At 42.3% G+C, this 12048-nt stretch overlaps 1 protein-coding gene across 6 annotated transcripts in view; it reads left to right on the top strand.

Moving 5' to 3' along the window:
• The first annotated feature begins 234 nt into the window (after positions 1–234).
• The window catches only part of ush2a (Usher syndrome 2A (autosomal recessive, mild)), a 222984-nt gene continuing 211170 nt past the window's right edge, over positions 235–12048 (top strand). For all 6 annotated transcript variants that reach the window (XR_008831481.1, XM_056413166.1, XM_056413164.1 and 3 more), the window contains exons 1-5: positions 235–487; positions 1026–1797; positions 2250–2464; positions 2595–2813; positions 7393–7546. Coding sequence is in view for 5 of the 6 variants with exons in the window: in XM_056413166.1 (XP_056269141.1) it covers positions 1186–1797; positions 2250–2464; positions 2595–2813; positions 7393–7546 (1200 nt within the window). In the remaining variant the exon portion in view is untranslated. The remainder of the gene's footprint in view (positions 488–1025; positions 1798–2249; positions 2465–2594; positions 2814–7392; positions 7547–12048) is intronic.

The following is a 12048-nucleotide window of genomic DNA, read 5'->3' as shown; positions in this document are numbered from 1 at the left end:
ATGGCGATGTCGCACTATTTTATCTCTCACGCCAACCCCGGGGCTCTAAGTTTCCGTTCCTTGGCTCACGCCGCTGTAACGTCGCCTCGGCGTTACTTTTTGCGCCCCATATCCTGCCGCCTCGCGCGCTGCTGGCCAGATGGCAGCCCGCTGTAATCTCCTTAGTAGCGCGTGCTGCACGCGCTGAGTGAGAGAGCTCCACGGCGGAGAAGAACAACACAGGAGCTCGTCAAGTTCAGTTGACTGTCAATCAGGTTTTTTTTCTGTCAAAGTGTGGGCTTAGAATAACGGACAGAATAACTCACGTCATATTTTGGAAAGTACTATTTTTTTTCTACTGGCGCGCGGCGTCTTCTGTCGCTGACAGGTGCGCGGAGGTAGTTAGGTTAGTTAACTAGCTTGTTTTGTTCGACAGAGCAACAAGTGGACTGTTTTGTTTTGTATCGTGATGGGGATATCGCGCTGTGCTGGGACTCCTCGCCAACAGGTAACCACGAGGAGTCACTAGATAGTTTAAAGCATGTCATAATATCTGTATAGATTGACACATTTTCACTGCTTATCGCTCCCGTTATGAGATGCACTGTGCGCGCGCTTATTATCAAACGGCCATTGCAGGCGAGAGGGTCCAGTAATGCAACACTCCAGATGACTGCACTGCTGCCCTCTTTTTGTGTGTCAAAATGCGAATTTGAAGCTGATAAGTATTGTAATGAAGAGAGCTTTTGGCCTAAGCCTCAATTTCCAACAAACTTATGTGAAAAGTCGTTCAGTTGGATAAGGACCTGGAGGCCAGATGCCAGCGGGAAAAGGTCATGTTTAATTCAATAGAAAATGAAGAAAAGGGGAAAGCAATGTAGCAGTATCAGCTGAGCTGTGCCTCCATCAAGCTGTACATGATAGTGCAGGCTTTGGCTCGGGAATAGCCTGCATGGCATTTCACTCTCCTCAGATTTGTCTCATGTTGGATTTTGGTCTGACCACGTCTCTCTTTCCTTCTCTCCTTCTCTATATTCCCTCTCTAGATTGTGAAATCCTACCTATCATGTGAAGGCTTTGGTTGTGGTTTGTGTGTGTGTGTGTGTGTGCGAGGGACTGAGACGGTGTAACAGAGAGCTAAGCTTCGTAGCCTCACCCTAGGGGTCCTGGCCTGTAAAAAAAAAAGGTCCCTGGAACCATGAAACCATGACAGGCATCACTTATTCAAGTGCTGCTGGAAGGCTTCCGAAAGAAATCCAGGTTCTTGAACATCCTTCGTCACCCGGGAATGTTGCAGAACCCCCGTTTAAGATTTTAGAACCCAGCACCACGCTGGACCCCTCGGAGAACCCGGTTCCCGAATCTTGTCGGGTCAAAGGCCAGAGATGGTTGGAACACACGGGCAACGAGGGAGGAGCAAAGGCAGAACCGCAGAGACACAGATGGGGAAGAGGAGTCAGCAAGAGGATGGAGAGAGGAAGGAGAGAGGAGCCGTGCGACTTGGGGATCAAATGCAACAAGGACATAAACAAATACCTAAACAATGGGGGGAAATGCGCGAAAGGAAAAGACAATAGCACGACAGACGTGTGTGGGATTTCTGGGATTCTGTCCACGGCAGAAACAGACGGTGAAAGGGAGAAAAGGGAGAAAAGGATGAGAGAAAGGAAGACTTGGCCCGTTTCTCCCTGGCCATTATACCTGAAAGTCATCACTGGAAGAAGGGAAAACATGATGAAAAGGATGAAGTGGCATCATCTCTTCATCTGGTTCACTCTCCTCCTCTTCAGCCTGTGTCCAACACCTGCTTCATCACAGGTAAGAGTGGCTTTGAAGAGCTCATTGTAATTTGTAAACCACAAACCGGAGAATAACAGACCATGTACTGTATATTAATTATTTAACGACTATAAAATAGGCCTTTATCAAAGCAGACATTTTGACCTCTCCTACTATTGGAAAAAGCCCAGGTGTTACTAATTACATCAACGCTAGCTGGGTTCTATTCAAGTACGCCCCGAAGCAGCTAAATACAATTCATCATTCATTTATTGATATTTACTTTTAAAGACACCTGTCCTAATATATATTAAACATACTTTATACATACAGTACATGTGATGGTCAGAAATGTGCTTGCAAAATGGGTAATTCCCTATCATGGTCATTATTTTATAACGTCTTCTAATTTTTGCATTTTAGTTGTCAAAGTGTCAAGAGACCCAGATTAAATGTAATGATGCTAATTGTTTCACTGTCTCCATTCTTAGGGACATTTCCCCAGAATGGAGAACATTGCTGCCTTCAAACCCGTGTCCACCTCCCCGTCTCGGTCCACCTGTGGGTTCCCGGAGCGGAGCAGCTACTGTCGGTCGCCGTCCTCTCAGGCCGAGCTGACCACATGTCACCAGGCCTTCTGTGTCCAGGAGTGTCCCTATAGAGACTCCACACCTCCATATGCACCACTGCTACTGCCTGCACACAGGTAGGTCGATTGAATTATTGGTAAGGCTACGAAGGTATTTTAAATGACCTCTGACCTTTCCATTTTATGCAAACAGAAAAGAGGTAATTTGGAGTGGAGATATTAACACATGTACACTTTATGCCTTCAGGGGTTCCTGTATAAATGAAGACAGCGATGACACTCGTCCTGGGACTCAGACGGAGAGCAGAACCACGACCAGTTCAGAGGGGCTTTCTGGTGGATCCAGTAGTGTGCTCTTTCGGCTCATCCAGGATGGATGTGTGGTCTCCCCCCGCTCACAGGCACTAGGAGCACTGGGTTCCCTCACTCTGGCATTGTGGATCAAACCAAGCTCTCCTGGAGAAATGTGAGTTCAATTTTTGTAATTGCTATGAAATGAGAATATTTGTTTCTGTTACATGGGTGGAGAAACTGTGACTACCGTGTGCGTGCGTGCGTGCGTGCGTGCGTGTGTGCGTGCGTGCGTGCGTGCGTGCGTGCGTGCGTGTGTGCGTGCGTGCGTGCGTGCGTGTGTGTGTGCGTGCGTGCGTGCGTGTGTGCGTGTGTGTGTGTGTGTGTGTGTGTGTGTAAATGACAGTTTGTGCAGAAACATTTATTAGTTGAAAAGTCTGACTTAGATGAGAGTACATGTTCTCCATGAATCCTGACTTTACTTATTACAGCATATGAATAATCATAAACTAGGGCTGTACCAAATCTCCAATTTACATTCTATGGACACTTTTGAACTAAAGCTTTGACTATTTATCGTCATATTTTATGGCATTACCGTAAAACAAATCCTCAATTAGAATTTAGGGAATTAGCGAATTCAAAGAGTTAGTCTTTTTTAAATCTTTTTTTTACTGCAGTAAAAAGTGTTTCAAAAAAAAAAAAAATTTAATGATTACATCTTGTCCCCCTGAATCTTGAGAGCAGAAGATATTCTGCAGAATTAATACAGGGGAAACCATAGTTAGTTAACCTAATCTTATTCTACAATTGGGCATAATTACCAAGAATGAATTCAAGTGCAAAGAAAAGATGTTCAGCATTCGAATGTTGATTTAAAATGTGATTATCAACGTTATGAGAACAGCTTTGAACTATTTGGTACAGCCCTAAAAACTACACAGCTAGAAATGCTTAAGAAATGTGTTATTAGCCATGGATAAGTTTATCATTTATGGATGGATGCCAATCTAGGTGAAATAGATGATCCCCAAAGACACATTACACCTTACAGTTTCATTTGGCACAGCTATAAAGAGAAATCACAACATTGTGTTACAATGAGCAAGCTTTGTTGATTCTGTATTTGTTTGAGAAGTAGAAGAAAAGTAAAGGAAAATACGAAAAATAAAAAAATGGCAGTGTTTCAGATGAAGTTTTTAAAAAAATGATTGGGGAAAAAATAAATGGGAAATAATAGCGTGTGTGTGTGTGTGTGCATTAATAATGAGTCACATTTACTGATTTACCTTATCAGAGTAGTTCAACATCATCCGTTGCTACCGATCCAGCTCCCTGCTGGAAACGCACTGCTGCTGTGATGTATAGTCAAATGTCTGTTCTGATATCACATTTGATATGACGTTCATACATTGAAGTGAAAGACCTGCGATATTGATCTAATAACAAGGAGCAATCAGGCCGAGTCAGGTCAGTATCACTATCAGGAAATGCTGGCTAACAACGGGCTGTCATGTCCTACTTAGACATGTTGTGTGTGTGTGTGTGAGAGGCGATGAGAGTGTGCTGGTATGTTGCGGGAAGGACTGGGATGGTGCAGAGTTACACACACTCAGATCAGTTTGCACTCACACACAGACACACACAGCACAAGCACACATTTAAAGGGGATCAGTTGGCTTTTCTAGGCAACCCCATCTCCCCGACAGCAGCACTGAAAGTAGAACGACATGGGATGCTTTGTCGTGAAAGTGAAAATAAGTTCTACATGCATGATGTCTTGTTTTTCTATTTGTTAGTCAAACCAATTTGACTATTTGTCTCCTATGTTGGACTCAGGATTAGGCCTGTTACAGTAATTCAGTTATCGAATATTGTAAGATATATTTCCTGACCGCAATCATTTTTGATAACCTCAATATTGCCGATGTGTTTACATAAGAATGTTTTCAAAGTTTTTGCAAACATAATGCCAAAATAAACATTGGGCATTGGGCAGAAATAGCATATTTTTGTGAACAAGGCTTGAAGTCCTTTTTTTAAAATTTATAGTTTTGGTTGTTTGTTTTTATTTCATTCATGTTTTATTTATATTAAATATTGGAATATTTTCTTCATATTCCAATGTCTAAATGTTCTTAATAATTAAAAGTTGGCATATGATGCTATTATGTAATCATATCAGCGGCAAAAAAGGGTCTTAAAACAACAATGGCATCATTTAACGCAATTATATTATTTGGGACAATATGTTGTCCCACAAAATGAAATATTGTGACAAGCCGAAGCTCGATGGACTCTTAAGAAAAACTAGAATGGGCACTCGGTAGAGCGCATACCTTCGCATATCACAAGATTGGGCATTGAATTATGAACATTTTGGCATTAGTTGCATGCCAATTGGACAAAAATGTATCGTGCTATGGTAAAAAAAGAGTTTGACCTTTCCATGACCTTGACCTTGATTGATCCCAAAATCTAATCAAATGGTCCCCGGATAATAACCAATCATCATTCAAGAACATTTTGACCTGTTCATGACCTTTGACCCGATCCATCCGAAAATCTAGTCAACTGGTCCCCGGATAATAAACAATCATCGAGTTCTGCGAAAGATTTTGACCTGTTGATGAGATCGATCCCAAAATCTAATCAACTGGTCCCCGGATAATAAACAATCATCACACCAAATTTCATGTGATTCGGTTCAATACTTTTACAAATAAATAAATAAATAAGGCATTTTCAATGCGAAGGTAACAAGGCCCAAAATATATTTAGCAGAACCAGGGATGCTATCTTTTCTTTAATTCAACGCATTGTTCTTTCTTGTCAAAGCCTTGGGCCTAAACTACCCGCAATGCAACTTGATTCTGATATTTTGGTGGGAGATGTGAGCAGCAGCGAGCCTCAAACGGAGGTCTGGTAAACTCTTCTTCTTTCTACCTCTGCACCTCTTTTTTTATTTAAAAAGTTCAGCTCCATCCTTCAGCAAACAATATCTGATCATATTAAAAGATAGTTTACTCATATTTCACATCATAATTTGACTACTTTGTCTTTTAATATGATAAGAAATCGTCGTCTCGATTTGGACAAACAAAGAAAGGCAATACTCGGTGAGAAACAAACAACATCAACGTGGATTAAAAAAACATCTCTGACGGCTTTGTTGAAGTTTCATAAGATAAAGTCGTTCCACGTTCACATATTCCACAATGTGCTGTCGAGATAAACATGAATGATAACGTTCCAGCGGCGACGGGTCTGAAGAAAGATCCAGAGCAACACCGGGTTATATGTGCGTGGAGCAACTCATCGGATGCTCAGTTTAAATGTTGCTGTCAGTTTGAATTCAACTCCGAGACGAGGAATCAGGCGGAGATCAAATCAGTCCTTTAGATTTCATGCTGTGATTTTGTTTGTGAGGCTGTCCGTCCGGGGGTTCAGATGACAGACGGGTCTTGTTGTCTTGGTGTTTTTACGAACATGACACCCGTAAGGCTGAATGCATCTGAATGGAAGTAATATCTCTCTCTCCCCCCCCCCCCCCCCCTCTCTCACTCTCCCTCTCTCTCACTCTCCCTCTCTGTCTTTCTGTTGCTGTCGTTGGCCATCAGTCTTTTGTTGTGGAGACGATCACGGCTGCCATCAAAGAAGCCAGATGAAAGGAGGTCTCTATCCTCACCTCTGTCCATCTCTCCTCACTCCCCTCTCTCTCTCTCTCTCTCTCTCTTTGTGTCTCCCTCTCTTTGTGATTTCACATCCCTCCCCTCATCTGAACAATGAACAGAGCCAGCCACCTGTTCTTGCACATCATCGTTTTTACTGTACCGTGGCTTCACTTCCAGAAACTGGTTATGAAGTTTATGTCGATATTGGTTGAAGGTTCTAGTTTTGAATGGATATTTTCTTTTCTGTTGTACTTTTCCTTGCTTGAAGTTATCAATTTGTTTTTCCCCTAACGATAAACTTACTTTAACCTAGCACCGTAAATAATAAATTTTTGGTAAACAGTTAAAACAGAAAATTATGCAACACTAACAATGTTCACTATTGATTAATAAAGCTGGCTGCCAAAAGTTTATTCTCAAAAACTCTCTCACTGAATATCATTCTGGGTTTTGGACAAAACCGATACTTCAAATGTTGAATTTCTTTTTTTTTAACGTTTTTAAATAAATGAAATAATAATCGACAATGTTTAGTTGGATCAGGATTGTTTCATATATATCAAAAAGACAAAAGAAGCATTTTCAGTCCAATAAATCACCCTTTTAGTTTTTGAAAGTAACCAACCTGCATTTATGATCTCTCTCCGTCTCTCTATCTCTTTGTCTCTCCCCACAAGCACACACACATGCTCACATGCATACATACATATGGGCTCTTTCTCATGCATACTTCTATCTGTGATTTATAGGGTACATGGCTCTGGGTTCATAAAAGTCATGATTTCCCATAAAATGTCAGTGATGGTGGTTAATATGACACGAGGTGTGTGTGTGTGTGTGTCTCTGCACCCAGTGTCGCAGCTCCAACCTAGCAGTCATGTAAAATATTGATATTCTATGTGTAAATGTCAGAATGAGAGACTCTGTGTGGGAGTGTGCGTGGTGGGCACTTGAGTCCACTCGTCCTTTTTTTTCCTGACTTCTGAGTCGACTCGTAGAAAACTTCCACTGCGAGATATTCTCATGGACTGACTTGACTGCTGAAATAAATGTGTGTTTTTGGATACGTGTTTCTCGCAGGATGCTGCTGGAGAAGAGCTCAGGCCAGCGGTTGATTTTTTCTGTGACGGTGTCCGAGCAGATGGTCACACTGCGGCACGGTCGGTCCGAGACTGTCGGCTTCAGAACAGAGGGGAGGCTCACGCCGGAGAAGTGGACACACCTCGTTTTGCAGGTAACAATTCTCACGAGTTTTTAGGGATGCTGATGGTGGCACGACACGTCATAGTCGGTCAATATGAGGAGCACATGTAGCATGTATCTGTGCTTTTATGCAGGGGTCAGCTGTTGCTCATGCTGGGTTCGTACGGTCATGGAAAACCTGGAAAAGTCATGGGATTTGTAAATGCTTATTTTCAGGCCTGGATAGGTCCTGAAAAAAATCCCTAAAGTTTTGGAAAAGTCATAGAAATGTGTTCTATTCATATGTGCATTTACGCTGAGTTTGAAGTCACGAATATGCTTTTAAAAGAATGACGCTCCAAATATAAGCCGGCATAGAGCTCTCATACTCGCACATTTTTCACGCTGCAAGTGAACGCACCGTAACTGAAAAGACATGCATGTTTATTCTTTCAATCAAACTTGATTAAATTCATTTGTGTCATTTAAGGTTGTATACTGTATGCTTTGGAATTCTCATTGTTTGTTTAAATACTACATTTTCTCCCTTTTTTTAATTTATTCACCGAGATTTCAAAACATTTTTGTTCATGGAAATTTGGTTTAAAGTCCTGGAAGTCCATTGGTCGACATGTGTGTGAACCCTGTCATGGGATTGGGAGTGGTCCTCCCGTAACCACAAGGTACCCGGTTCGATCCCCGCTCTCCACATTTAGTTGCATGTCGGAGTGTCCTTGAGCAAGACACTGAACCCCCCCCGGTTGCTCCCCGGGTGCTTCACTGCATCCCACTGCTCCTTAATAACTGAGGATGGGTCAAATCAAGAGAAGAATTTCCCCCACGGGGGATCAATAAATGTGTAAATTTCTTTCTTTCTTTACATGAAACTCGATCAATCTACTTAAGAAGTGCCATCAGGTTTGCGTTTAACTGTCATAAGGAAATGGTCTCTTTATTATCGTCTTATTCTCTTTTATTCTCTGTCCATCTTTTCCTCCTCCTCTCTACGAGGGTGTGGTAATTACACTGGCAAACATCTGCTTTGGCACAGCTGTTGGGGCCAGGGGCCGCACATTACATCAGACACACACACCGACGGATAATTCCTCCCACTTGCAACAGAGTTAGCTTTGGCTTGTACATATTTTATTTAATCTCTTACGGTCTGGTTATTTTTCATGATTTACTGTGTAAAACACAGACATACATACAATTAAACAACCTTACATGAGTACATACTATGTGCTCATGTAAGGTTGTTTAATTGTATTGGACAAAGCTGGCTCTAAAACGTGAATGAGTCGTAACGCTCAATGAGCCTTCTCATCGTGTCCTGTATGTGATATACGAACAATGTATACCTTTTTTTTTCTTCTTCTCAAGAACCAATTGACCTAAGTGGTTCACCAACCAGACATTTTAGGAGGAATCAGAAGTTGGAAATACAAAGCTGTCGTGGACAAAAAAGGCTTTCATAAGGTCTGATGGTTCTGAAAAGGCCGTTAGTGAAGGGGAGCGACTGAGGTTGAGATCGAGGTCGTGTGTGTGTGTGTGTGTGTGTGGTCTGTTGAAGAGTATCATTTTACAGATCACTCTACTGGACAATCTTTCTCTTTCAGCATTTGTGAATACCACCGGGCTACTTGTGGAGAAAACACGGCCACCAAGACGCGCCTTTCCACTATCAGCGTCTGTTATGGAAGATGTTGGTTTATTTACTTTTTATCTATTTACTGTTTTGACCCAAACGTTTATTTGACCTGGCATATATTTTAATAGGCATTATTGTATCTCTTTAATTGCCCTTCTTTGGCCATAACATGCAATCATAATGACTATATAATATGACTAATAATTCTCAAATCAATTTCCTAAATAGTAAACTTTTGACTAAAATTTAACCAATAAACATAACAAAAAGAAACGATCAATTAATAGAATCAACATGTCCTACGTTTCATGTAGTTATAAATAGTTTTGTATGCTAAGCTAAGTTCCATACATAAAGCACAGACATAAGAGGGGTATTCATCCTCATCTCACTTTTGGCAAGAAAGCTTAAAAGCAAATTTAAAAAAATGTCAAAGATGAAACAATAAAATATTTAAAAAGACGTTTATAACAAGTAAAACAATTGAAGGAAAATATAAAAAGTTGCCGACTAATGACGAGTAATCTGTTGCAAATAGATGACCCCGTTCATAATCTTAGTACCTTCAACTAAATTTCCTATTCTTCCATTTTCTATGATTATAAATCATTCAAATTAAGTTTCCAGTAATTACTTTGAAACGAGAGACTGGAGGTGCCAAATAGGTAGATAAAGGAATGATATATAGCATGCCTACTTTATAGCAACCGCAGTTTTATTTAAAGCATTATTCAGGGCCGGAGGGAGAAGCCAGGAATGGGGAAGTTCTACATGATAACCAGTACTTTTAAATTAGTGTCCCCAGATCTCACTTGACAGTTTAGTTTACTGGCTGGATGACTGGTGTTGATGCCCACTCCAGTAATTAGACTGTCCATTGTGTTGTTGGCTAAATGTAGTGTTGCTTATGGCTCAATTGCTAGCTTGTGTGTGTGTGTGTGTCCAGTGTGTGTCTGTCCAGGATGTCTTCATGCCCTGCAGGGATCAGGCTGTTACGTACACGTCTATGTACACTATCTATGTGTTGCACATGTCCACAAAGGCATAGAAAAGTGTACGGCTTACAGGTATTTAGCGTGTGTTGGGTCGGTGTAGCTTGGAGGTTTTGAAACTTTGTGTGTGTATGTGTGTGTGTGTGTGTGTGCGCGCGCCTTCTTGTGAATCAGACGGCCTTTCGTTTAATGGCAGGGTGATGTGATCTGTTTGGACTATTCAGAAGAATAACATAATCATCCTTGACACTCAAACACCATTCGCATACTCCCATTCCTGTGCATTCACACACACGTATCTACTTATCACTCACTCAAACACACACACACACACACACACACACTCTCACAGTTCAGCAGTAATTTGTAGCAGACATGTCAGGCACAATACAGATATTACCCTATGAAGGAACAGGGCAATTTAGAAGACTTTCTTGCGCACACACACACACACCCTCTCTCTCTCTCTCTCTCTCACACACACACACAGACCCTCTCTCTCTCTCTCGCTCCCTCACTCACACACACGCACACACCAGCCAGTCATCTGTCGGTTTGAAAAGATCAAAACACCGGGAAAAAAAGACAGTCAAAAGGAATATGGATTTCCAAGTGCCAGGAGCAATTCACACACACTGGCGCACACGTGTACACACACGGCGCCAGGAGCGAGGTGCTGTAGGGAGGCCGGTGCTCCCCAGGTAGTTGTCTTATCTGATTATGGTAACGACGTGGAGAATGGTGGAGGAAAAGGTAGCCTGGGGGAGGGAGGGGTTGGGAGAGGAGATGGGGGGGGGGGGGGGGGGGGGTGGCTCAGTGTTGTTAAGTGATAGTTACAAAGTCAGTTTAATGTGAAACTCACTTCCTGGTCCATTTCTGCAGAATGTATGACACATGGGGTAGGTCTCCTTGGATGTAGAACGTTACCTCTCCTGCTGGGCATGAGGGAGCGATGGAAACGCCTGGTGTTCAAGAGGCTGGTGATCTGTGTGTAATTGACATGACTCGTTCCCTCTGTGGGTGTTTTCTTTTCTTTTGAATTTTTTTGTATCTCTCAAGTGCCTCACAGCACTGTGATTGCACGAGGACTCAATTGGGCATCGGCACCGCGGAGTGGTCGGGTCGGGAAAATAATGAGCTGCAGGCGGTCCGTTTGTCCATCCAGAGCCCCTTCACATGGAGACACAGAGGAGACGAGGTGTAAACACCCACATCAAGTACCGCCGCGGTGCGAGAGCCATTTGTTATTGTCATTAAACCGATTTACCATCATGGGATCCATCCAATGCTAACGCTGTACTGCTGAGGGGAGCAGGTTTACTGAGAATGCTGTACACAACCGTCTAATGCTAAATACATCAATCAACTTCCAGATATTCTCTTTTTGAATGTTTTTTTCTACTTTGTGCTATTGTATTATTATACTGAATGGAAAATAAAATATACAAAGTCGGGGGGGGATAGAGGAAATATAGTAGAGGGTTTCAGTGTGTGTAGAGAACCGGAGAGTTGAAGAGAATAAAGTGGCGGAAAAAAAGAGACGGCAAAAGATGGGAAGAAGAGAATGAAGGGAGTTTGCGATTTAAATAGCTTTGGAGTACTATCTTTTGGAGTACCAGTGATTGACTGTGTGCCTGGAGGACCCCCAGAGGGGTCCGTCTGTTAGTGCCTGAGCAAATCAGCATTATCGGATGAGGCAGTGGCAGGGACAACCAGTCACCCCGGTCCCATCACGACCCAACAGGGCCGCATGAATGTTTAACGCTAGTGCGCGCACACACACATGCACTCTTCTTCTTTCTCTTACCATTCAATAAAGCAACACTTAGTAGTGTACGTACTGCCTCCACATACACACAGCAACACACACGCATTGGTAGAAAAATGGCTCGTTGCTTCTTTTTTTCTCAC

This window comes from Pseudoliparis swirei, chromosome 4 (assembly GCF_029220125.1).
Source record: "Pseudoliparis swirei isolate HS2019 ecotype Mariana Trench chromosome 4, NWPU_hadal_v1, whole genome shotgun sequence".
Taxonomy (NCBI): domain Eukaryota; kingdom Metazoa; phylum Chordata; class Actinopteri; order Perciformes; family Liparidae; genus Pseudoliparis; species Pseudoliparis swirei.
Note: the sequence above shows the minus strand (reverse complement) of the source record. Positions and strands in the feature narration are given on the sequence as shown.